General features: G+C 43.2%; 1 protein-coding gene across 1 annotated transcript in view; it reads right to left on the bottom strand.

Moving 5' to 3' along the window:
• Positions 1–22,607, bottom strand: part of ADAMTS9 (ADAM metallopeptidase with thrombospondin type 1 motif 9) — a 228,456-nt gene extending 205,849 nt beyond the window's left edge. Inside the window, exons 1-2 of the mRNA XM_069736573.1 lie at positions 22,247–22,607; positions 21,395–21,768 (exon numbers count right to left, since the gene is read on the bottom strand). Of these exons, the coding sequence (XP_069592674.1) occupies positions 21,395–21,768; positions 22,247–22,352 (480 nt within the window). The 5' untranslated portion in view covers positions 22,353–22,607. The remainder of the gene's footprint in view (positions 1–21,394; positions 21,769–22,246) is intronic.
• Positions 22,608–23,302: the final 695 nt, after the last annotated feature.

The following is a 23,302-nucleotide window of genomic DNA, read 5'->3' as shown; positions in this document are numbered from 1 at the left end:
CCAACTTTTCTCTTATGTCTTAGAGAACCTTAGAAAGGACCTGTCTTCAGGTTAAAAAGTGGGCAGTGCTTTCTATAAACTTTGTTTTTATAGAAAAAAGATGCCTCTTGTTAATGGTGTTGTTTGGAGATCTCCTTGGTGTTCATAGTGTTTGCAGCTCTCCTTGGTCTTCATGGTGTTGCTTGGAGATCTCCTTGGTCTTCAAGGTGTTGCACGGAGATCTCCTTTGTCTTCATGGTGTTGCACGGAGATCTCCTTTGTCTTCATGGTGGTGTTTGGAGATCTCCTTGGTCTTCATGGTGTTGTTTGGAGATCTCCTTGGTCTTCATAGTGTTGTTTGCAGCTCTCCTTGGTCTTCATGGTGTTATTTGGAGATCTCCTTGGTCTTCATGGTATTGTTTGGAGATCTCCTTGGTCTTCATGGTGTTGCTTGGAGATCTCCTTGGTCTTCATGGTGTTGCACGGAGATCTCCTTGGTCTTCATGGTGTTGCACGGAGATCTCCTTGGTCTTCATGGTGTTGTTTGGAGATCTCCTTGGTCTTCATGGTGTTGTTTGGAGATCTCCTTGGTCTTCATGGAGTTGCTTGGAGAGCTCCTTGGTCTTCGTGGTATTGTTTGGAGATCTCCTTGGTCTTCATGGTGTTGCTTGGAGATCTCCTTGGTCTTCGTGGTATTGTTTGGAGATCTCCTTGGTCTTCATGGTGTTGTTTGGAGATCCCCTTGGTCTTCATGGTGTTGTTTGGAGATCTCCTTGGTGTTCATGGTGTTGTTTGGAGATCTCCTTGGTCTTCATGGTGTTGTTTGGAGATCTCCTTGGTCTTGATGGTGCTGCTTGTAGATCTCCTTGGTCTTCACGGTGCCTCTTGTTAATCATGTTGCCGCCTCTGAGGCCTTTCAGAGAAGGTAAAGTGTATATAACGACAACCATATGACACTTAGATCACACACAGGTGGACATAGAGTCATTAAGCATGTGACTTATGAAGAAAATTGCGTGCACCAGAAATTTTTAGGGGCTTCACAGCAAAAGGGGTGAACACATATGCACGTGCCAGTTTTTAGTTATTTGATCCCATAAATCTTATTTATGCCTATATTTTTCTCAATTCACCATCTTAGACTATTTAGTGCTGATGCATCACACACAAATTGGATTACAAAAATATTTAAACACACGTTGCAATGTAACAAAATAGGTAAAAAGCCAAGGAGGTGAATACTTTTGTAAGCCAAGGTAAGTATCCAGGTTCCCCTCCTATGTACTGTATGGCAATACACATGCCATAGCCGCCTGGCGAAACGTGCAGAGCATTATTGTAAAGCAGATTATCATGTATATTAAAGACAGATGGCAATCATTTGAAAAGATGTCCAGGAGGTAAATTTCCAAGTAGTGTCTTCCTGTTATTCCGACCTTTGCACTATATAGATGCACGAGAACACATTAAAAATAACAGGATATTGTTCAATCCTATGTATTTTTTTTTTGCTTTTAAGGCTTTTAAGGAACGGGGAGTTAATGCTTTCCATGACAGTTTGGTTTCTATTAGGAATATAGGTCAAAATATCCTGTAAATTATCTAACTGGATTCACTGGTCAAGTATTAAACACATTAACACACCGGTTTAGTATTAACACTTGTTGGAGCTTACGGAATTACAAGCTTTCTCTGCCTCTTTTAGTAGAGTCCTGTGATTACAGCAGCATCAGCACTGATCCGGTATGCAGACACGGCTGTGTGCATGCTGGGTCATGGCCACTGTTTGCTGTACAGTTACACTGTTCTAGAGAGGGGCCGTCACAGTTGCCTGACTTGAACCCCCTAGAACATCTATGGTGGGATTTAAACAAGGCGGTTGCAGCAGGCAAACCTAAGACTATTAGTGACCTGGAGGCAATTGCCCATGAGAAAGGGGCTACGATTCCTCAGGAACACTGCCAGGAGCTGGTGTCTGCCTGCACATCACGTGTGCATCAGGGCGTAACAGCCAGAGGGGCTCCACTAAGTACTAAAGATGCCTGTTATAAAGAGAGGTGAATAATCCTGAGGCTGCAGTAGTCCGAAAAAGTTGCATTTTGGGTAGAATTATGAGAAACCTGAAAATATGGCGTTAAACTGCAAGGTGTCTGGTTGCCATACTTAAAGTGTAGAACCTGGGAGAAAATTAATGATTCCTCCTGGGAGCGACTGGCTTTCAGTCATACAGGTGTGCCGCACGCCTACAGTCACCATCGGCAGCTTTGATTGACAGCCAGCTCTGCAGTGCGTCATTGGAGAGCCAGGTGTCAGTCAAAGTATCGGGGCCGTGGTAACAGTCGCCTCTCACTGTGTACCGAGCACTTTCAGTACAGCAGTTGGGCACTTTTCTAATGCTATTTACCCGCAGATTAACCCCATGCGTAATCCAACCCAACAGGTTCCTTTTAAAGGGCTTGCTCGGCTTTAGGCTACAAGTCTGCATTCACTCAACGTGGCTGCAGACTTGTGAGTCCTCACATTGAACGCACTGTGCCCTGTGGGAATTCTCCAATGCCGGGAGTGGCAGGCGCGTGACCTCAAGTGTATGATTTTCATATATGTGGTCACATGCCAACCAGACTTCAATGCAAGTCAATACAAGTGGTTTTTATCTTCACGATTTGAAAATACTATCGTCAGCCCCCGGGGCTCACCGCCTCTCCTTTCTCGCTAATTACTTTGCTCTCCGCTAGTGTTGAGCGAGCATGCTCGCCACTCGCATCACCACGCATCAAGTATTGCCATGCTCGAGTCCGCACCCTTAATATTTCGCGACTGTTAGACAGCCAACAAACATGCTGGTATTGGCGGTGTATGGCAGGCAATCCCTGCATGTTCTTTTGGCTGTCGAACAGCCGCGAAACATGCAGGGTGCGGACTCGAGCATGGCAATACTCAATCGAGTGGCGAGCATGCTCACTCAACACTTCTCAGCCCATCGGGAGTGTGTCCGGTAACCCATATTGGATCCAATTCCACCTTCATTAGATCTTCATTAGATTCACCCGTCTCTGCTCTCTATCTAACTTCACCACCTCCCCTCTCCCTCTATCCGACCACCATCTGCTCACCTTCTCATCCCTGTCCTCCTCACCAATCATCCATATCCAGCAACATGCGCACCCACGCAGAAACCTTGCACACCTAGACACCCACACACTCTCTGACTCCATCCTACCACTGGCATCCATATCCTCACTCCACGACACAGACAGTGCCGCTGCTTTCTACAATGCCACTCTCGCATCAGCTATTGACACGGTTGCCCCTCTCGTCCATGGCAGAGCGCGACGTATCAATAGACAACCTTGGCATAATAACACCACCAAAAAGCTAAGGCAAGTGTCCAGGGTTGCGGAGCGGCGTTGGAAGAGAACACACTCGCAAGACGACTTCACTGTATTCAAACAAGCAACACTCGCTTTTAAATCTGCACTCACCTCTGCTAAACAGGCCTACTTCACAACCCTCGTATCTTCCCTATCCCACAACCCCAAACAGTTATTCAAAACATTTAACTCCCTCCTCCGCCCCCCACTGCCCCCTCCAACCTCCCTCATCTCTGCTGAGGACTTTGCCACACACTTTAAAAATAAGATCGACCAGACAAGGCAAGTCTTCATTGTTCAACCACCACAACCCCTTTGTATACCAGACCAATGCCCAAACCCCATAACCTCCCTATCCAACATCACTGAAGGGGGACTTAATTGTCTCCTCTCCAAATCCCACCTCACCACCTGTGCGCTCGACCCCATCCCATCCCACCTCCTCCCCAACCTCACCACCACACTTATCCCATCCCTAACCCACCCCTTCAACCTATCACTAACTTCTGGCACCTTCCCCTCTGCGTTCAAACATGCCACAATCACGCCTATCCTTAAAAAGCCAACCCTCGATCCAACTGCTATGTCCAGCTATCGCCCAATATCGCTGCTCCCATTTGCTTCCAAACTCCTGGAGCAGCACGTCCATGCTGAACTCTCCTCCCACCTCTCATCTAACTTGTTGTACGACAATCTACAATCTGGTTTTCGCCCCCATCACTCAACTGAGACTTCCCTGACCAAAATCACTAACGACCTACTTACCGCCAAAGCTACTGGACAATACTCTGTACTCCTCCTTCTAGACCTGTCCTCTGCTTTCGACACAGTTGACCACTGCCTCCTACTGCAGATGCTCTCCTCCTTTGGCATCAAAGACCTCGCCCTATCCTGGATCGCCTCGTACCTTTCCAACCGCACATTCAGCGTCTCCCACTCCCATACTACCTCCTCATCCCACCCTCTCTCTGTTGGAGTCCCCCAAGGCTCTGTTCTAGGACCCCTACTCTTCTCAATCTATACACTTGGCTTGGGACAACTCATAAAGTCCCATGGCTTCCAGTACCACCTCTATGCTGACGACACTCAGATCTACCTCTCTGGCCCAGACGTCACCGCTCTGCTGTCCAGAATCCCAGAGTGCCTATCAGCCATATCCTCCTTCTTCTCCTCTCGCTTCCTCAAACACAATGTGGACAAATCTGAACTCATCATCTTTCCTCCATCCCACAAATCTTCCTTACCTGACCTATCTATCGCAGTCAATGACATCATGCTTTCCCCTGTACCCGAAGTCCCCTGCCTCGGAGTAACCTTCGACTCTGCCCTGTCCTTCAAACCACACATCCAAACTCTTTCCACCTCCTGTCGCCTCCAGCTCAAAAATATCTCCAGGATCCGTCCTTTCCTCAACCCCCAATCTACTAAAATGCTTGTGCACGCCCTCATCATTTCCCGCCTTGACTACTGCAACATCCTTTTCTGTGGCCTCCCTGCTAACACCCTTGCACCTCTCTCCAGTCCATCCTTAACTCTGATGCCTGACTAATCCATCTCTCTCCTCGCTACTCCTCCGCTTCCCCCCTCTGCAAATCTCTTCACTGGCTCCCATTCCCTCAGCGTATCCAGTTCAAATTGCTAATACTGACCTACAAAGCCATCCATAACCTGTCTCCTCCATATATCTCTGAACAACTAATCTCCCGATATCTTCCCTCACGTGATCTCCGGTCCTCCCAAGACCTCCTTCTCTCCTCCACACTTATTCGCTCCTCATCCAATCGCCTCCAAGACTTCTCCCGAATATCCCCCATCCTCTGGAACTCTCTGCCCCAACACGTCCGACTATCAACCACAGTCGGATCCTTCAGACGGAACCTGAAAACTCATCTCTTCAGGAAAGCCTACAGCCTGCACTGACACCGCTGCCGCCTCATCACTACCGAGCTACCGCCTCACCAACTCCGGAGCTACCGCCTCACCAACACCAGAGCCACCGCCTCACCAACACCGGAGCTACCACCTCACCAACACCGGAGCTACCGCCTCACCAACACCGGAGCTCCTGCAACCCTCAACCTACTGTCTCCTTCCCCATAATCCTGTAGAATGTAAGCCCGCAAGGGCAGGGTCCTCGCCCCTCTGTATCAGTCCGTCATTGTTAGTTTGTTTACTGTATGTGATATTTGTAACTTGTATGTAACCCCTTCTCATGTACAGCACCATGGAATCAATGGTGCTATATAAATAAATAATAATAATCAGTGCCGAGCACAACCCACCACGGTGAGCGACCAATTGTTCAGTCCATCCTCACCTTACCGATAGCGACATCACACAGACAGCACCTCATCTTTTCTCCTCATAGTCTAATTTTTGTCATGTTCTATTATATCTAAACAAGAGATCTGGAGCGCTCTCAGAAAAAAATATTTTAAAGAGGTCTTAAGAATTATTACATTTTTTTAATCAGAATTTATTATATATATATATATTCTACTGATTGTAACTATGAAAAAAAAAGCGCAACTATATCCATCAGGCTTTGTTCACACGTTAGATTTTTGCTTCTTTTTTTAATGCAAATTTTAAGCAGCGTTTTACAGTACCTTTAAAAGCTCCGAGGTCTCAGAAATCTCCTGCACCCACATATTGTTTTGTCTGGTTTTGCCACATTTGCAGCTGACAGTATTAAAGCCTCATTCACAACATTATAACATTTGCCTGTATCAGTCATTTTAACAGATGCAAAAAAAACAACAACAAAAAAACGGGGAAATGGCCCATAGTGTATTCGCCCTCAGGCTGTGTACATGTATCGGTTTTCGCCTTCCTTACACTCAGCGGCAGTGCTCGCTTCTGCTTAATAATACAGTGGAAAAGGAGCAGCTGACCTTTCCCATCAGCCTCCTCATAATTGTGCTACGCAGTTTTGTGACAATATACATTGCATGGGAAGGAGTGATACATCGGTCAGCTATTGTTTGTGCTGCCTAAGCTGCAAAAAAAAAAAATCTCCCATTTCATTAATCATTTTCATGCTTAAAATCTAGGATGATTGCTCCTAAAAGCTATATATTTGAAATGTATTATTTAATATTTATTTTTTCCACGTATTCTCTCTAGATGTTGCTAATAATGTGTTCAGTCAGTCTCCTTCCCCCTCTGGCAGCTGAAAATAGAATCCCTTCTTACCTTCCCTTCAGAAGGTGTCTGTTTAGGTATACTGACATGTTACTGCACAGACTCTACTCCTTTTCCTCCCAAGCAGGTCAGAAAGCTATTTCTATAAACTTCCCCAAAATGAACAATTACTATGGGGAGAGTGACCCAGCACTTTTCAAAAATTCAGTTTAAAGTAGTTTTCCACTTCTTTGATATTAATAACCTAACCTTTGCATAGGTCGACAATATTGAATCGATGGGGGTCTGACACCAGGTAGACCCACGGATCAGCTGTGATCAGTTCCGGTGGCGGTTTGATGTATAAAAATGTACGAAGTGGAACAGCACAGCGCCGTACACTGTGCAGCGGCCGTTGCCGAGAATTCAATAAAAACGTCAATATATAAATAATGAACAGCCCCTTTAATTTTTTAGGATTCCTACAATGGATATGATATTTAATGGTGGGTTTAATGCATGGGGTCTTCTCCTCTCTGTATGATATTCGCAGCCCCTCTGGGGGAGTGGGGGGATTTCTGACAGCGGAGGTAGGTCGTCCAAAGCCCGAAGAAATCAGAGGGACCAGGGAATCACAGACAGAGAGAAGACCCCATGCACAGTCCGGCCCCTGTGCACCGAAATCTAATTAGTAGAAATCTTCCAATGGTGATTAAACAAGAACCACAATGCAGATTTCTTCGCCAAAGGCATCAATGTAATCAGCATTACAGCCATGCAATTAATTTACATGACTGGTTCTTGCTAAGCACAAGACTCATCAGCAGCATAAGATATCATGATTTCAGGTGCAAATTCACATAGGAAACTATGGTTCTCAATGGAAAAAAAAAGACCAAGACAAGGTTGTTCATTGAGTAATAAATGATAATTTAAAGGGAATCTGTCAGCAGGTAATCTGATTAGACGCTGTGACACTGATTCCAGGGATGTGTCACTTACTAGGCTGTGTTGTAGCTTCAATAAAAAAAAAAAGTGTTTCATCAGAAGGAGATTATCACTACAGGACTAGTTGTCTCCTGTCATGTAGTCCTACTTGTGTAACTCCACCCCCACCACTGATTGGCTGCTTTCTGCCTATGCACAGTGTACACAGAAAGCAGCCAATCAGTGATGTGGGCGGGGTTATACACAGCTCAGCATTCAGAGAATTGCTAGATTTGGAGCGGATAAAATAGTGTTTTTCTCAAAACTACACAAAGCAGACTAGTAAGTGACACATCGCTAGAATCAGGGTCTCAGCCCCTACATTATGCTGCTTCCATATTACATTGCAAAAAATCTGACGCCATTTAATAGATAGTTCCTCCAATGGTACGTAAAGCAATCTCTTGTGCTCACCGCTGCTTTATACAACCTACAAAGAGGGGCGCCAGCTACAATTAGCTCTTTTCTGACTTTTCGAACCTTTTATAAACCTCCTGAAGGTACCTGGAGATCCTTTGTTTACCTTAGCGACGTTAGTAAATTATTACGATTTGGAAGAATTCCGCTAAATCTTCCTGGGAAAAAAATCACAGAGAAAAGACTTGTGGGTAAATTCCATTGACATAGTAATATTTACTCCAGAAAGTTTTATTTCCCATTTTTAATACTCCTTAAAGTTTATGAACTTTTTCCCCCCCTTCTGTTTAATGTGCATTTGGATCCTATTTCTGTCTGTGAAGCCAAGAGGTTAGTTTATAATGCTGACAAATAGCAGATAAAAAACGCAAGTAAAACATTTTACAAATAAATCAGCGACCAATGAGCGATCAGCGCAACGTTTTACGACACATTCATTTCGCTGTGTTATTTTTATTGGCCAGGAGACCGAACCATCACATTCCCCTTATCAGCGCTGAGCGAGAGCAGGACTGATACCAAAGCTAATGATGATGGAGTCAAACAAGGGGAATTGTTAAAGATGTCCTTAAAGGGATAGTTAAGCAAAACTTTTTCCAGGGCATGGATGCCATCTCCATTAATCCAAGGTTGGCTGCTCCAGTGGTCTATGTCAGTGATGACGTCACAGCACTGCGGGGGCCTAAGAGTGAGAAGAGACTACGATCACCGGGTTTCCTGCTGCTGTGACCTCCAGTGATCAGTTGTAATCGATACAGAATCCGGCCACAAGTGTACAAATGTCCATCAGCGCGAAAAGAAGCAAAATGAAGCAGATGAGAAGGATGTCTAAGTCATTCATGGATTTCTTGGGATCTCCAGAGTGCTGAATGCTCTCTCTAGGAATGTGGAATTTACCTGCTGCTGTGACCTCCAGTGATCAGTTGTAATCGATACAGAATCCGGCCACAAGTGTACAAATGTCCATCAGCGCGAAAAAAAGCAAAATGAAGCAGATGAGAAGGATGTCTAAGTCATTCATGGATTTCTTGGGATCTCCAGAGTGCTGAATGCTCTCTCTAGGAATGTGGAATTTACCTGCTGCTGTGACCTCCAGTGATCAGCTGTAATCGATACAGAATCCGGCCACAAGTGTACAAATGCCCATCAGCATGACTAGAAGCAAAATGAAGCATTACAGATGAGAAGGATGTCTAAGTCATTCATTGATTTCTTGGGATCTCCAGAGTGCTGAATGCTCTCTCTAGGAATGGGGAATTTACCTGCTGCTGTGACCTCCAGTGATCAGCTGTTAACGATACAGAATCCAGCCACAAGTGTACAAATGCCCATCAGCATGACTAGAAGCAAAATGAAGAAGCATTACAGATAAGAAGGATGTTTGTCATTCATGGATTTCTTGGGATCTCCAGAGTGCTGAATGCTCTCTCTAGGAATATGGAATTTACCTGCTGCTGTGACCTCCAGTGATCAGTTGTAATCGATACAGAATCCGGCCACAAGTGTACAAATGTCCATCAGCGCGAAAAGAAGCAAAATGAAGCAGATGAGAAGGATGTCTAAGTCATTCATGGATTTCTTGGGATCTCCAGAGTGCTGAATGCTCTCTCTAGGAATATGGAATTTACCTGCTGCTGTGACCTCCAGTGATCAGTTGTTAACGATACAGAATCCGGCCACAAGTGTACAAATGCCCATCAGCACGAATAGAAGCAAAATGAAGCATTATAGATGAGAAGGATGTCTAAGTCATTCATGGATTTCTTGGGATCTCCAGAGTGCTGAATGCTCTCTCTAGGAATGTGGAATTTACCTGCTGCTGTGACCTCCAGTGATCAGCTGTAATCGATACAGAATCCGGCCACAAGTGTACAAATGCCCATCAGCACGAATAGAAGCAAAATGAAGCATTACAGATGAGAAGGATGTCTAAGTCATTCATGGATTTCTTGGGATCTCCAGAGTGCTGAATGCGCTCTCTAGGAATGTGGAATTTACCTGCTGCTGTGACCTCCAGTGATCAGTTGTAATCGATACAGAATCCGGCCACAAGTGTACAAATGTCCATCAGCGCGAAAAGATGCAAAATGAAGCAGATGAGAAGGATGTCTAAGTCATTCATGGATTTCTTGGGATCTCCAGAGTGCTGAATGCTCTCTCTAGGAATATGGAATTTACCTGCTGCTGTGACCTCCAGTGATCAGCTGTAATCGATACAGAATCCGGCCACAAGTGTACAAATGCCCATCAACGCTAATAGAAGCAAAATGAAGCATTACAGATGAGAAGGATGTCTAAGTCATTCATGGATTTCTTGGGATCTCCAGAGTGCTGAAAGCTCTCTTTAGCTTCTTTGGAAAATTGATGATCACAACCCTACAGGAATGGGGAACTTACCTGCTGCTGTGACCTCCAGCGATCAGCTGTAATCTGTATAGAATCCAGCCATAAGTGTTCAAATTGTCTGCAGCACCTCCGCAGGAGAAACGAAGCATTACATTGTGCTATTGAAATAAGAGGGATGTCTAAGTTATTCCTAGATTTCTTGGGATCTCCAGAGTGCCGAATGCTCTCTTTAGCTTTTTTGGATAATAGATGAGCGCAACCCTACAGGAAGGGGGAATTTACCTGCTGCTGTGACCGCCAGCGATCAGCTATAATCTATAAAGAATCCAGACGCAAGTGTTCAAATTCTCTGCAGCACCTCCGCAGGAGAAACGGAGCATTACACTGCGTTATTGAAATAAGAGGGATGTTTCAAGTAGATCATGGATTTCTCGGATCCTCCACAGTGCTAGATGCTTTCTATAGCTTCTTTGGAAAATAGATGAAGTCAACACCTTAGAAATGAGGACCTTCCCTCTATTATTTCTTAATTCTGTATTTATTTTAATAACAGACATCCCATGTAAGCTGGTTGTTACAATCCAAAATAAGGAATGCAATAGAAATCAGATCTGTTGAGAATCAGCTGCTGTTATACCCAGCGGAAAGTATGGATAGCCATTCTGAAAATGTAAGATTTAATATTCCAATTCCGATTCATCAGAGCAATTTTGCTAGAATTCTGGTGTTAATTGCTTTGAAAAGTCTCAAAATTGTTGACATTTTCACACCAGTTTCTCCCAACTCTTGAAAAATGGGCAAAGGTGGTGCGTTATGGGCCGGGGTGATGTCACAGGTTGCCTAATTCAGGATGGGCTGCGTTGTTACTTAAAGCCAGAAATCTTACTCCAGTCACGGACTGGAGTAAGATTTGTGGCGAGGCGCATGGAGGTGGACACATCATTCATTAAAGGGGTAGTTTGGCCTAAATTGATAAGTATGCAGTCACTCACACTGTGCGCTGCGAGGATTCACCAATTTCTGAACTGGGCATGGCGTTGATGTATGCGTTATACATAGCCCGCCTAGTGTGTGCAAATGTATGGAGCGACACCGCACCCCCTGGACGGGCTCTTTAACACATACGTACCTGGTGGTCCCGGCTCAGGAACCGGCGATTCATAAGTCTCCAGTCGCACAGGTCCAGTGCTGCTCCTGATGTCTGTCATTGTCTGCAGCGCTTACATCATGCTATTGTCTGCAGCCAATAACTGATTGGCTGTCGATGTGACGTCAGCGCTGCAGACAATCACACCAGGCGCAGCGGCGGACACTTAGCGCTGGACCCAGGGAAGGTTATTGCAGCACATTTTGTTGGTTTTTACCTCTAATGGAGCTTATAGGTAAAACTTTACTGAAAGGAACAACCCCATTAAGATTCAGACAATCACTTCTGCAGTTAATGAATAAGCTCTGCAGCTGTATTTGCCAACTCCTTCCCCGCTCTCCAACATGGGCCATTTCTGAACTGACCATGACCCCTGGTATGATATTATTGTATGCAAGGTCACACAACCAAGCTATTGTTTTATGTGAGAATTATCGTACCTAGAAGGGCGAACATACATAATAAGCCCTGTAGCAGCTGCTCAGGGATCACAGCAAAGTAGCAAAATCCTTCCTCGTTCTGGGCCGTAAATGACATTGCCAACCCATAATAACAGCTGTGATAGATGAAAAGTCTAGAAAGTCTGGCCCTTCACTCTAACAACAGAAGAAGAGCTTTGTGGGGTGGTGCGATATCTATAATATAACGCTGGGAGCGTCACTCTGTCTGAAGCCTTTATAGACTGCGCAGGCGCGACGCTCCTAGCATTACATTATAGAGTGTCAGGAAAAACTGCCGGGAGCAGGGGGACACCGTGCACATATTTGCACCCCGATTATGCTGTGGCACTTCATGCCACAGCAATATGTTACTTACGCCATTTCTTTCCGCCCATTTTCTTCGTCCTCCTGCTGCCGGAATCGGCGCCTGCGCAGTCCGCGCTTTCCGGCGCCATTTTCTTGAAGATACACCTGCAGTGTGTCTTCAAGAAAATGGCGCCGGAAAGCGCGGACTGCGCAGGCGCCGATTCCGGCAGCAGGAGGACGAAGAAAATGGGCGGAAAGGAATGGCGTAAGTAACAAATTGCTGTGGCATGGAGCTGTGGCACTTCATGCCACAGCAATTTGTTACTTACGCCACCTGATTTCTTTGTCCTGCTGCCGGAATCGGCGCCTGCGCACTGCAGTGTGTCTTCAAGAAAATTGCGCCGGAAAGCGCGGACTGCGGAGGCGCCGATTCCTGCTGCCGGGATTGGCGCCTGCGCAGTCTGCGCTTTCCAGCGCCATTTTCTTGAAGACCACTGCAGTGTGTCTTCAAGAAAATGGCGCTGGAAAGCGCGGACTGCGCAGGCGCCGATTCTGGCAGCAGGAGGACGAAGAAAATGGGCGGAAAGGAATGGCGTAAGTAACAAATTGCTGTGGCATGAAGCTACATGCCACAGCAATTTGTTACTTACGCCACCTGATTTCTTTGTCCTGCTGCAGGAATCGGCGCCTGCGCACTGCAGTGTCTTCAAGAAAATTGCGCCGGAAAGCACGGACTGCGCAGGCGCCGATTCCGGCAACAGGAGGACGAAGAAAATGGGCGGAAAGGAATGGTGTAAGTAACAAATTGCTGTGGCATGAAGCTGTGGCACTTCATGCCACAGCAATTTGTTACTTACGCCACCTGATTCCTTTGCACCGCCATCTTCTTGGTCCTGCTGCCGGAATCGGCGCCTGCGCAGTCCGCGCTTTCCGGCACCATTTTCTTTAAGACTGCAGTGTGTCTTCAAGAAAATGGCGCTGGAAAGCGCAGACTGCGCAGGCGCCGATTCCGCCAGCAGGAGGACCAAGAAAATGGCGGCGGAAAGGAATCAGGTGGCGCAAGTGAATTGCTGTGGCATGAGGCTGTGGCACTTCATGCCACAGCTATTTGTTACTTACGCCACCTGATACCGGGCATATACTATGGAGCATCTTATGGAGCAGCGTATTGGGCATATGGATGGGAGCAGCAAATTAAAGAACGGTGGCGCAGGATGGGAGCAGCACATGACAGAATGGGGGCGCAGGATGGGAGCAGCACATGACAGAATAGGGCAGCACATGACAGAACGGGGGCGCAGGATGGAAGCAGCACATGACAGAACGGGAGCGCAGGATGGAAGCAGCACATGACAGAACGGGGGAGCAGGATGGGAGCAGCACATGACAGAACGGGGGTGCAGGATGTGAGCAGCACATGACAGGATGGGGGCGCAGGATGGGAGCAGCAAATGACAGAATGGAGGCGCAGGATGGGAGCAGCACATGACAGAATGGGGGCGCTAGATGGGTGCAGCACATGACAGGATGGGGGCGCAGGATGGAGCAGCACATGACAGGATGGGGACGCAGGATGGAGCAGCACATACCAGGATGGAGACCATATACCAATATAAATGCTCACCACCCGGGCGTAGAACGGGTTAAATAGCTAGTGATGATATAAATGGGTAAAAGCAGCAGGTTCAACATTAGTGTTTTTTATGAACCCCTGGGTAGAAATAATTACTCAGAAACAGCGGTAATAATATTTACTTTGCATCACAAAATTAAAAAAAAAATACATTTTAAATTCTAAAATGTGATAATGCGACAGAAAATTGTTAAAATGGTTGTTCTCAAGTGTTTTATCTTACTTTTGAGCTGGATTCACAGCTACATTGCTCAGTATTGCTGTATAATGTCCACTATGCTGATGCTACATAAAAGATAGAGGAGCAGGAATCCCTCATTGTCTGTGTACCAGCAGTTAGCCCAGACACAATTAAAAATTATAACAGCCTGGTGAAAAAAAAGCAAGATGTGAGTCTTAAAATTGACAGAAATAGTAACAGCTTAATCTGAAGTGTCAACAGAAAATACAAGTATTCTTTAAATCAGTGTTTCACAAACTTTGGTCCTCAGGGATCCCCAATAGATAATGTTTTTAGGATTTTCTCAGTATTGCACATGTGAGAAAACCCTTAAAACATTATCTGTTGGTAGGCCCGTGAGGACCGGATTCTGCGAAACGTGGCTTTAAAAGGTAATCTGCTAGCTTCATCTTCTATTGGTAAACAAAAGGTTCTCCTGTGAAGCTGAATGTGCCTCAATTTCAATGAATCCTCTCTGATCTGTATCTGTGGAGCTATTGGTTTATTGGTGCACTGGTGGGCATAAAAGTTCTATGCACTGAAGTTTGCCGAGTTACATTTGTCACAACAATGAAATAAAGATTTCTCAACAATGTCGCAAGCGATATAATTGGAAATGTGGCATGCTGACCGATACAGCAGAACCAAGTTCGGACATATCATTCATGCAGCTCGACATGGGCCCCCCTCACCTCTTGGGCCAATTTACACCTTCAAAACAGGTGGAATTGTGCATTACAATGAGCTTCAAAGGGCCCATATATTGTTCTTGCACAGAGACCCTCTTTGCCCACCAGTGAGCAGAAGCTTTCGTTAGCAATGGAAAATTAAGATGACAACTCCCCTTTACGCAATGGTTTATTGTTATTGCATCTAGAACCCATGGTCTTTCCTCTTCCGACAAATAATAATGAGCGGCCACAGTAGTCTGAGCTAAGGCTTGAAAATTTCGACCTCGTTGGGGCACATTTACTAATTCTGGTGCACCGACAGGTCTGGTTTTTGCTTGTATCGTGTAGCCCTTAAGTTGGCCATACACATTAGACTTATATAGGTCCAACTCGACAACATCAACGGGTTGGACCGATGATCTAATGTATATTGAGGCACCGGTTGACTGATGATCAGAAGTGATGTCAATCGGACATGTCCAATTTTGGACTGCTGGTCGCTGGTCAACGTTTTCGGTCTACAGGTTTCTTCTCTCAGCAGAATCAGTGCTTCTGTGTATGGAAGAGTTAGCTGAGATGGCTGTCGGACAAACAATGTGTAGTTTCGTCCTTAGTCTACCTTAAATATAGTCATCAGATTGAGAGTCATTATTTTGAAGGCAATTGGGGGTAATTGTTTTGATTGGGGCGCAACATTGTCTGGCTGTACGATACTATGGATCCAAATTTTGGGGCACTTGTAGAAGATACATTTCTTACTTTTGCAATGTAGATTACATCCTTATATACATATGTAATAGGCAGAATTCTTCTAATGTCAATAAACATAGGGAAAGAAGAGCTTTCCTTGGGTTAAATTCAATGGAGTGAATATTGAGAACTTCCTAGTGAAAATGTTTATATGAGCACAAGATCTCCACAGGAGGCCACTAGGCTCTTAAATCCCATTTAAGAATTTCTCCCTCCCTATTTCCACTCATTCGGAGTATTCTTAAAACAGCAGGAACAGAACATTTCTTTATTAGGGCTCATGCATTTATATTTGGAAGAACTCCATGATTAATTTCACAAACTCAATTAGCTGAACAAGTAATTAACGCTTCACTTCGTTCCAAGCCGTTGGGTACAATCTGATCATGATATATATGGAAACCACAAAAATAAAGTTGAACATAACTGTTCTCTGGAGTCATTCCGACTTAGATTACACCATGAAAACCCACAAAGCTAACGGTCAGTTCTGATCCTGGACAACCTAAAATTGGTCATGATCAATTAATGCACTCACTATTGTTTTGTTCCCACCACCATGATGGCTTCCACTCTTTTCCGGGCCATATTGGGCACGTCTTGCCCATTTTTATTAACAGATTCCATTTATTTAGTGCCAATATATTCTACCGCTATCCTCACGCCCTTGATAATCTAAATTCTAAACTATTACTGTGAGGGGGATGCCAAAGGAAACACGTGGAGAATATGTGCCTTTGTCGGAATCAAACTTATCCACCAATTTCTACAAGACAACAGCACTGTTCGCTTTACTTCCATCGAGGTCCATCAGGTTTCTCTAAAGGTTCAGATGTTTTTGGCACCAAGAACACCACTGTAAACCATGTTATTCTTCTCATTCTCAAAAATACAGTGACCAGACATAAGGCTAATCTGAAATGAGGATGAAGCTGTCAATGTATGAACTTTTACATCTGGTGGTCCGACCAACCATTGGCTCTGAAGGAGTAGACTTTAATATTATTTCAAGTAACTTGCGAACTTGACTAGAGGTTTGAGGAGTCAAAATTGAGGGTTCTTCTGATTTTTGCCCAGTGTGGATGGTAACTTTTAAACACCATATTTTTTTCCACCATACTGGAATGATGTCCAGTGAGATCCATGAATGATGGAGGTTTGCATATAGGCAGACATGCAAATAGTTCTTGGAATCCGTGTGATATCTGTTCATTTATTTTTCTTCTAAGGAAGAACTGGTCAAGTTCAGGGGCGCAGTTTTATAAAGTTAAAAAGGGACACCGGGGTTCTGGTTCCTAAAGAAACGCAAAGGCCTCATCAGAAGACATCTGTGGAGTAAATGGTTGTCATAAAAGGTAAGTAAGTGGGGGTCCTGGGAACGTCAAGTTTCACCTCTGGCCAAGCTGGGGTATGCAGTCAAAAGATGACGTGCTCCATTTGGATTATATTTGGAGACATCTCTATTCGTCCATTTCGGCGTGTGAAACCAAAATAACTTTGAGATGTCTTCTGAGGTCCATATTTACTTTTTTTTTATTTTTTTAAACAAAAGAGATAACATAAGGATCAATCTTATGTTTATTTTGGGATTATGGTCCCAGTTTTTGTACCACCTCTTAGAGAACTGATCATTATTTTTATCCACAAAGTTTCCCGGTTAAGAGCTCAAGCTTTACTTTTTTTTTTGTCCAGTGTTATTGTAAATCTACTTGCCCGTCAAGGTTAAAGTACACGTTGGGGGAAGGGAGGCTGTAAGTAGGCTGAGATCATAGCTCCATATCATATCTTGAGAAGTTCTTCACTTCTTTTTTTCAGTCCTGCATTATCTTGACTCTTCTGAAGAGCGCTGCTCTTGTATTTTTTTCTGTCTGTATTGTTCGGAAGTTTGTTTGGGTCATATGGCGAGAATTGAAAGAATTCCGGCCTGGCAATTCTGGCATCATAGACACCAAATTTACGTAAATCACATCAATTATAAGTCATAAAGTTAATTGAAGTTTTGACCTAATTTAGGTTAAGTCTTAATGAGCGCTGACACAATATGTCGATCGACATTCATTTAAAGGTCATCTTAGATGTTTACCTGGGTCAAAAAAATCATGTAGAATGATTTTTAATAAATTGATCAGGTGGGTTACATGTTTATCGCCCCAAATTTTATTTTTACGAGACAATTAAAGAGAACCTTTCAATGATTTTTTTTTACATTTAAAATGAGTAATCGCCTCCAATTGGTGATGTTCTAATGACTCAGGAACGTTTTTTTTCTTTTTGTTCTGTGCCCCTCCATTCCAAAGTTATGCCCCCTGCTGCAAGTTTTCTTGTCAACCCAACTGGGCGTGTACTACAGAACTTATCTGTGGGCGTTTTCCTTTTCATTTTTTACGCTGACCAATCAAAACCTGAGAAGTTCTGTAGTACACGCCCAGTTGGGTTGAAGAGAAAACTTGCAGCATTATTTCCAGAGGGGCAGAACTTTGGAATGGAGGGGCACAGAAGAAAAAGAAAGACAGTTCCAGAATCGGGGGGGGGGGGGGGGCAGAGGCAACTTAAGGGAGTGCTCACTTTAAATTGAAAAAAAAAAAAAAACAATCCTGTGAGATGTCTTCTTTAAAAGGGTTGCTCATTACATTCTATAAACCAAAATAGGTACATGGGGGTAATAAAACAACAAAGGAGCGTACGATCACATACTGTCTTCACAGTTGGTGGGGGGAGGGGAACATCAGCACTGCAGTCAATCAGTGGTCACATCACACACTAGAGGAAGAAGCCAGGAGAACTGAAGGCGGCACAGTCGGTGGTCTGATGGCACGGCGGGTGTCCCTATGTGAATATGTTCTATTTTGTTTTAATAACCCATTTTGTGTCTAAAATATGTAACAGCTAAACCGTTAATATTGATGTATAACACTATGTTGTCTATAGTAAGGTTATATCCCTTCCTCTGCTCAATCGGCAGCACAGTGGCTCAGTGGTTAGCACTACAGCGCTGGGGTCCAGGGTTCATTTCCAATGAAGAACAACATCTGTTGGGAGTTTTTATGTTCTCCCCACGTTTGCATGAGTTTCCTCCGGTTTCCTCCCACATTCCGAAGACGTACCGATAGGGAATTTAGATTGTGATCCCCAATGGGGACAGTGATGAGAATGTCTGTAAAGAACTGCGGAATTAATGGCGCTATACGAGTAAAATAAACAATTGGGTGGTGTTATGGCACATCAACAATGGAGGATGTGGCTTCATGATATTACTATAGACACTTCTCTGTGTTTTAGTTGTCGGAGTATAGGCATAGTTTAACATTTTTACATTTCTTGCAAGTTGCCGGGTTTTACGTCCAGGTAACGGCACAAACGCACAAAAAAATGAAAAGGGTCCTACAAGACAGCTGAACCCAGGTACACTTTGAAAAACGGATTTTTGTATACATCGTACGAGGTGAAGCTCCCTGTTTAGTACAACGTACGTCGATGCAAATTGCAATAAATAAAAGTACACGAAAACCAATGCCAATACTAATTATTATAACATCCTGATCGTAACATAATCCTCCATTTGCAACCTAAACCCATCCTGTAACGTTAAAGTTTATTTCTTTCTGCCAGACAGCCCACATAGCCCTATGATTTTTTTTTTTTGAAAACGTATACCACTTAAGGTAGTATTGTTACATTACACCCTCTCCTTTAAGTCCGAAATCAATCCGATTTTCACAAAAACTGCTATCGTATAGATCTCTTATATAAAAAAATGAAAGTAAATACAAAGAAAACAACTTTTAGATCATTTTTTTTTTTTAAATCACATTTTGGACCTTTGGGAAAAAAAAAAAATTCTTTCCGGCTGCCTTAACTGAAACTCCAGCGATGTAGACTCCACCTTCCAAACAAATGACAACAACAGCCCAGTGTGGAGCCAGACTGGGGAGCAGTGGAGCCATGGACTGGGTTTCGGGACCGTGTTATCCAGATTTGCTGGAAAAGTCGATTCCCGAGGAAATTATTGATCTTCTTCGGGACCATGTTTCCTTACGGGATGACGAAGATTTCCAAAGCGTTTTGTGTTTTAAGGGATTTCTGGATTTTACACAACATCGTCTGCTGGTAAGTATTCCTGATAGGAAGGACGAATGATTACCCAATATATTTTAAGGATCAAACTAGCCAGTGTGGCGCATGAAGATTTTCAGATACCCATGTACAGCTGATCGGAAACTAAAAGCAAATCGTCAATGTATCTCTTGCTATATTGTCATCAGATTATGATTAATGTATTAAAATATGTCTTATGATAATTCTCATGACGTCACTTGATCACATCCTATCATATCATCATCATCATCATCATCAAAATTCACTAGAATAATTTCTAATCAAATCAAATAACTGAAGTCTATGAAATTTGACAACACTGTATTTATAATAGCAACATTGTAACTTTACCCCTACAGTAATGGTGTCAATATTTATATGATTGCGTTAGTTATATTATTGCATTTGTCTGGTATTTTACAACATTCCAAAACTTACTGCAAAACTTTTACAACAGCTAAGCAACTCTGGAAACTTTTGACAAAAGTTACAAACTTCTCAGGTGTTGCAAAAATCATTAGAAATCATACAGGGCACAGCAGCTCCACCTTAAATGTGCCCAGAAATCTGCAATCTCCCATGTATTCTAGCAGCAGACACCACCCACCCCCCTACAGTGAGTGTCCAGCCCCCTGTTTCCGCTCCTATCAGTATGACGTCACCAAATCCCAGTTTTCCCTGGGAGGGCACCAGCCCCTTGGCCAGCACTGTGTGAATGTGCAGCATGCCCCTAGTGACTCCAGCAGGAGAAAGAATCCCCCCTTCTACCACCTCTGAAGTGATACTATGGCTACTAGCAGGGTGCCAATTGCTAGTTATGGGCACTGTTCGCAATTATTTTATTTTTTATTTATTTTTGCAAAATCAATTAAATCTGATACCAAAATATTAATCAAAAGCAAATAATTGCAAAAAAATAAAATAAAGAATAACATTGTAGCAAAAGTTGCATAAACACATGTGTATGTGTATCTATCCATCCAATATCTATCTATTATCTATCCATTCAATATCTGTTATCTATCCATCAATCCATCCATTCAAGATCTGTTATCTATCCATCTATCCATTCAATATCTATTATCTATCCATCCATCTATTATCTATCCATGCAATATCTATCTATTATCTATCCATTCAATATCTGTTATCTATCCATCAATCCATCCATTCAAGATCTGTTATCTATCCATCTATCCATTCAATATCTATTATCTATCCATCTATTATCTATCCATCCAATATCTATCTATTATCTATCCATTCAATATCTGTTATCTATCCATCAATCCATCCATTCAAGATCTGTTATCTATCCATCTATCCATTCAATATCTATTATCTATCCATCTATTATCTATCCATCCAATATCTATCTATTATCTATCCATTCAATATCTGTTATCTATCCATCAATCCATCCATCCATCAATCTATTATCTATCCATCTATCCATTCATTCAAGATCTATTATCTATCCATCTATCCATTCATTATCTATTATCTATCCATCCAATATCTATCTATTATCTATCCAACCATCAATTTATTATCTATCTATCTATAAATTAATCATATATATCTTATCTATCCATTCAGTATCAATTATCTATCTAGCCACCCATATCCATCCATCCATCCATCCAATATCTAGCTATCAATCTGTCTATCTAGACATTGGTACATAGATATATGTGTGGTTATGCAACTTTTACTACAAGTTTAGTCAATGCAAACCACAGTTAACACTTTCAGCCCTGGGCACAATGTGCATACATACATACATACCTATAGCTAGATGTGGGTGCTCACACACTCAGCTCTGCAACCTCTCTCCCCCCACACACTGCACTGTGCCTCCATCCCATTGACATACAATGCATTTCCACTGAATTTATGGGAGACTCACCATTCCTGAGCACAAGCTGATGACTGCGATATGCTCGCTCCTTGTATTCACATGTCCAGTGTAGAAGCAATGCCCAAAATCAGTGTCCTGGTTGTAGTGATCGCTCAGGTTCCTCTGGGGTTTCCCATAGAGGCTCACAGTTAGCACCGGTGCAATAAATCCAGAATTGGCACTGAGGTTAAATACAAAGTTCTGTCCAAAAGCTGCAAGTCTATAATGAGTGGTGGAGCTGACCCAGGGGTCTGTGTCTGCAGAGGGGCTGACATTTCTCTTTTTCCTTTTGAAGTGCATAGTAGTGGGATAAACTTCTCCAAACTCATTCACTCTGGTGGGAGTCACTATCTCATAGTCCCCCAGTCTCTGGAGGAGCTCAGCTGCAACACATAAGGAAAAGTTAGATTCACATCATACTACTAATATAGTGCAATCACAAGCAGATCACCATACTACTAATATAGAGCAATCACAAGCAGATCACCATACTACTAATATAGTGCAATCACAAGCAGATCATCATCCTACTAATATAGTGCAATCACAAGCAGATGATCATACTACTAATATAGTGCAATCACAAGCAGATCATCATACTACTAATATAGTGCAATCACAAGCAGATCATCATACTACTAATATAGTGCAATCACAAGCAGATCATCATCCTACTAATATACTGCAATCACAAGCAGATCATCATCCTACTAATATAGTGCAATCACAAGCAGATCATCATCCTACTAATATAGTGCAATCACAAGCAGATCATCATACTACTAATATAGTGCAATCACAAGCAGATCATTGCAGGGGTAGACCACCAAGCCTCCCAATCAATCACACCCCAGTAGTTACCTTGCCTTGGGTGAAGTTTGGGACCTGCTGCTGGTGTCACATTCAAGAGGTCTTGTAGTAATAGAAGTAATCCCAGTAGCCAAAAGGCAAGATGCATGTTGGTCATGGGAAACAGATTTTTTTTTTTTTGGCTGGGGCTCCCTCCTGCTCTGCACAAAAAAAAAAAAAAAATCCCCAAAATTCCTATATTGCAGCTCCTATAGTTGGTCAGTGTCCCTGCAGGGTGCACCACTCTCCACCATAGAGGGGCAAGTCCTTAGGAATCCTCCTTCATGTAGCAGGACCACCAGGCAATCCAGCATAGTGAGTGCACAGAGTGAAGGCAGGCTTGGAGGATTTTGTGTCTCCTACTACTATGAGTGAATGCTAGATTGCTGAGAATACAGCAGAGATGATGGGGGGAAGGCCTGGCTGGGTGGTGGGCTGGGACATGCAAATAGCAGATCTATCACCACTGACATCCAGCCACTCTACTATACAGCTGTGCACTCAGAATCCACCCCATTCTCAACTAGGAAAGTGGGATTCTGCAGAATGTCTCTCATTCCTTTTTTTTTTTTTTTTGCATGACTTAACAGAGGAGCAGGGGAAAAAGCTTGGGAGTTTTGGGAAAAGGTCACAATAACCACATTATAGTGACAGCTGCAGAAAGTATAAAACTGTATAAGCAGAAAAAAACATTTGAAGTTATTTTAGAAAAAAAATAGAATGCTGCATAATCTACTGTTAGGCTAAGTTCACACTAGGTGTTTTTTTTTTTTTTTTGTATACACTCTTTATTTAGAGAATTTCAATAACATAACAGGAAAGGAAAAAATGGGTAAATATTTTCCAGAAATAGTAAAAGAAAAAAAAAAATCTTAACAAACCACAACGATAACGCTACAAGGTTGCGGATTTGCAAACCAAAAGGGTCGTTTTTTAAATTAATTTTTTATGCCAACTGATTTTACAGCCTATGAGTTTTCAGAAATCTCATGCACACGCTTTGGGTTTATGTTGTCATTAGTATTTTGTGCTTTGCATGGTTTTTTTTTTTGGACACTTCTTTTAGCG

The sequence above is a fragment of the Ranitomeya imitator genome, chromosome 8 (genome assembly GCF_032444005.1).
Source record: "Ranitomeya imitator isolate aRanImi1 chromosome 8, aRanImi1.pri, whole genome shotgun sequence".
NCBI classification, from domain to species: domain Eukaryota; kingdom Metazoa; phylum Chordata; class Amphibia; order Anura; family Dendrobatidae; genus Ranitomeya; species Ranitomeya imitator.
Note: the sequence above shows the minus strand (reverse complement) of the source record. Positions and strands in the feature narration are given on the sequence as shown.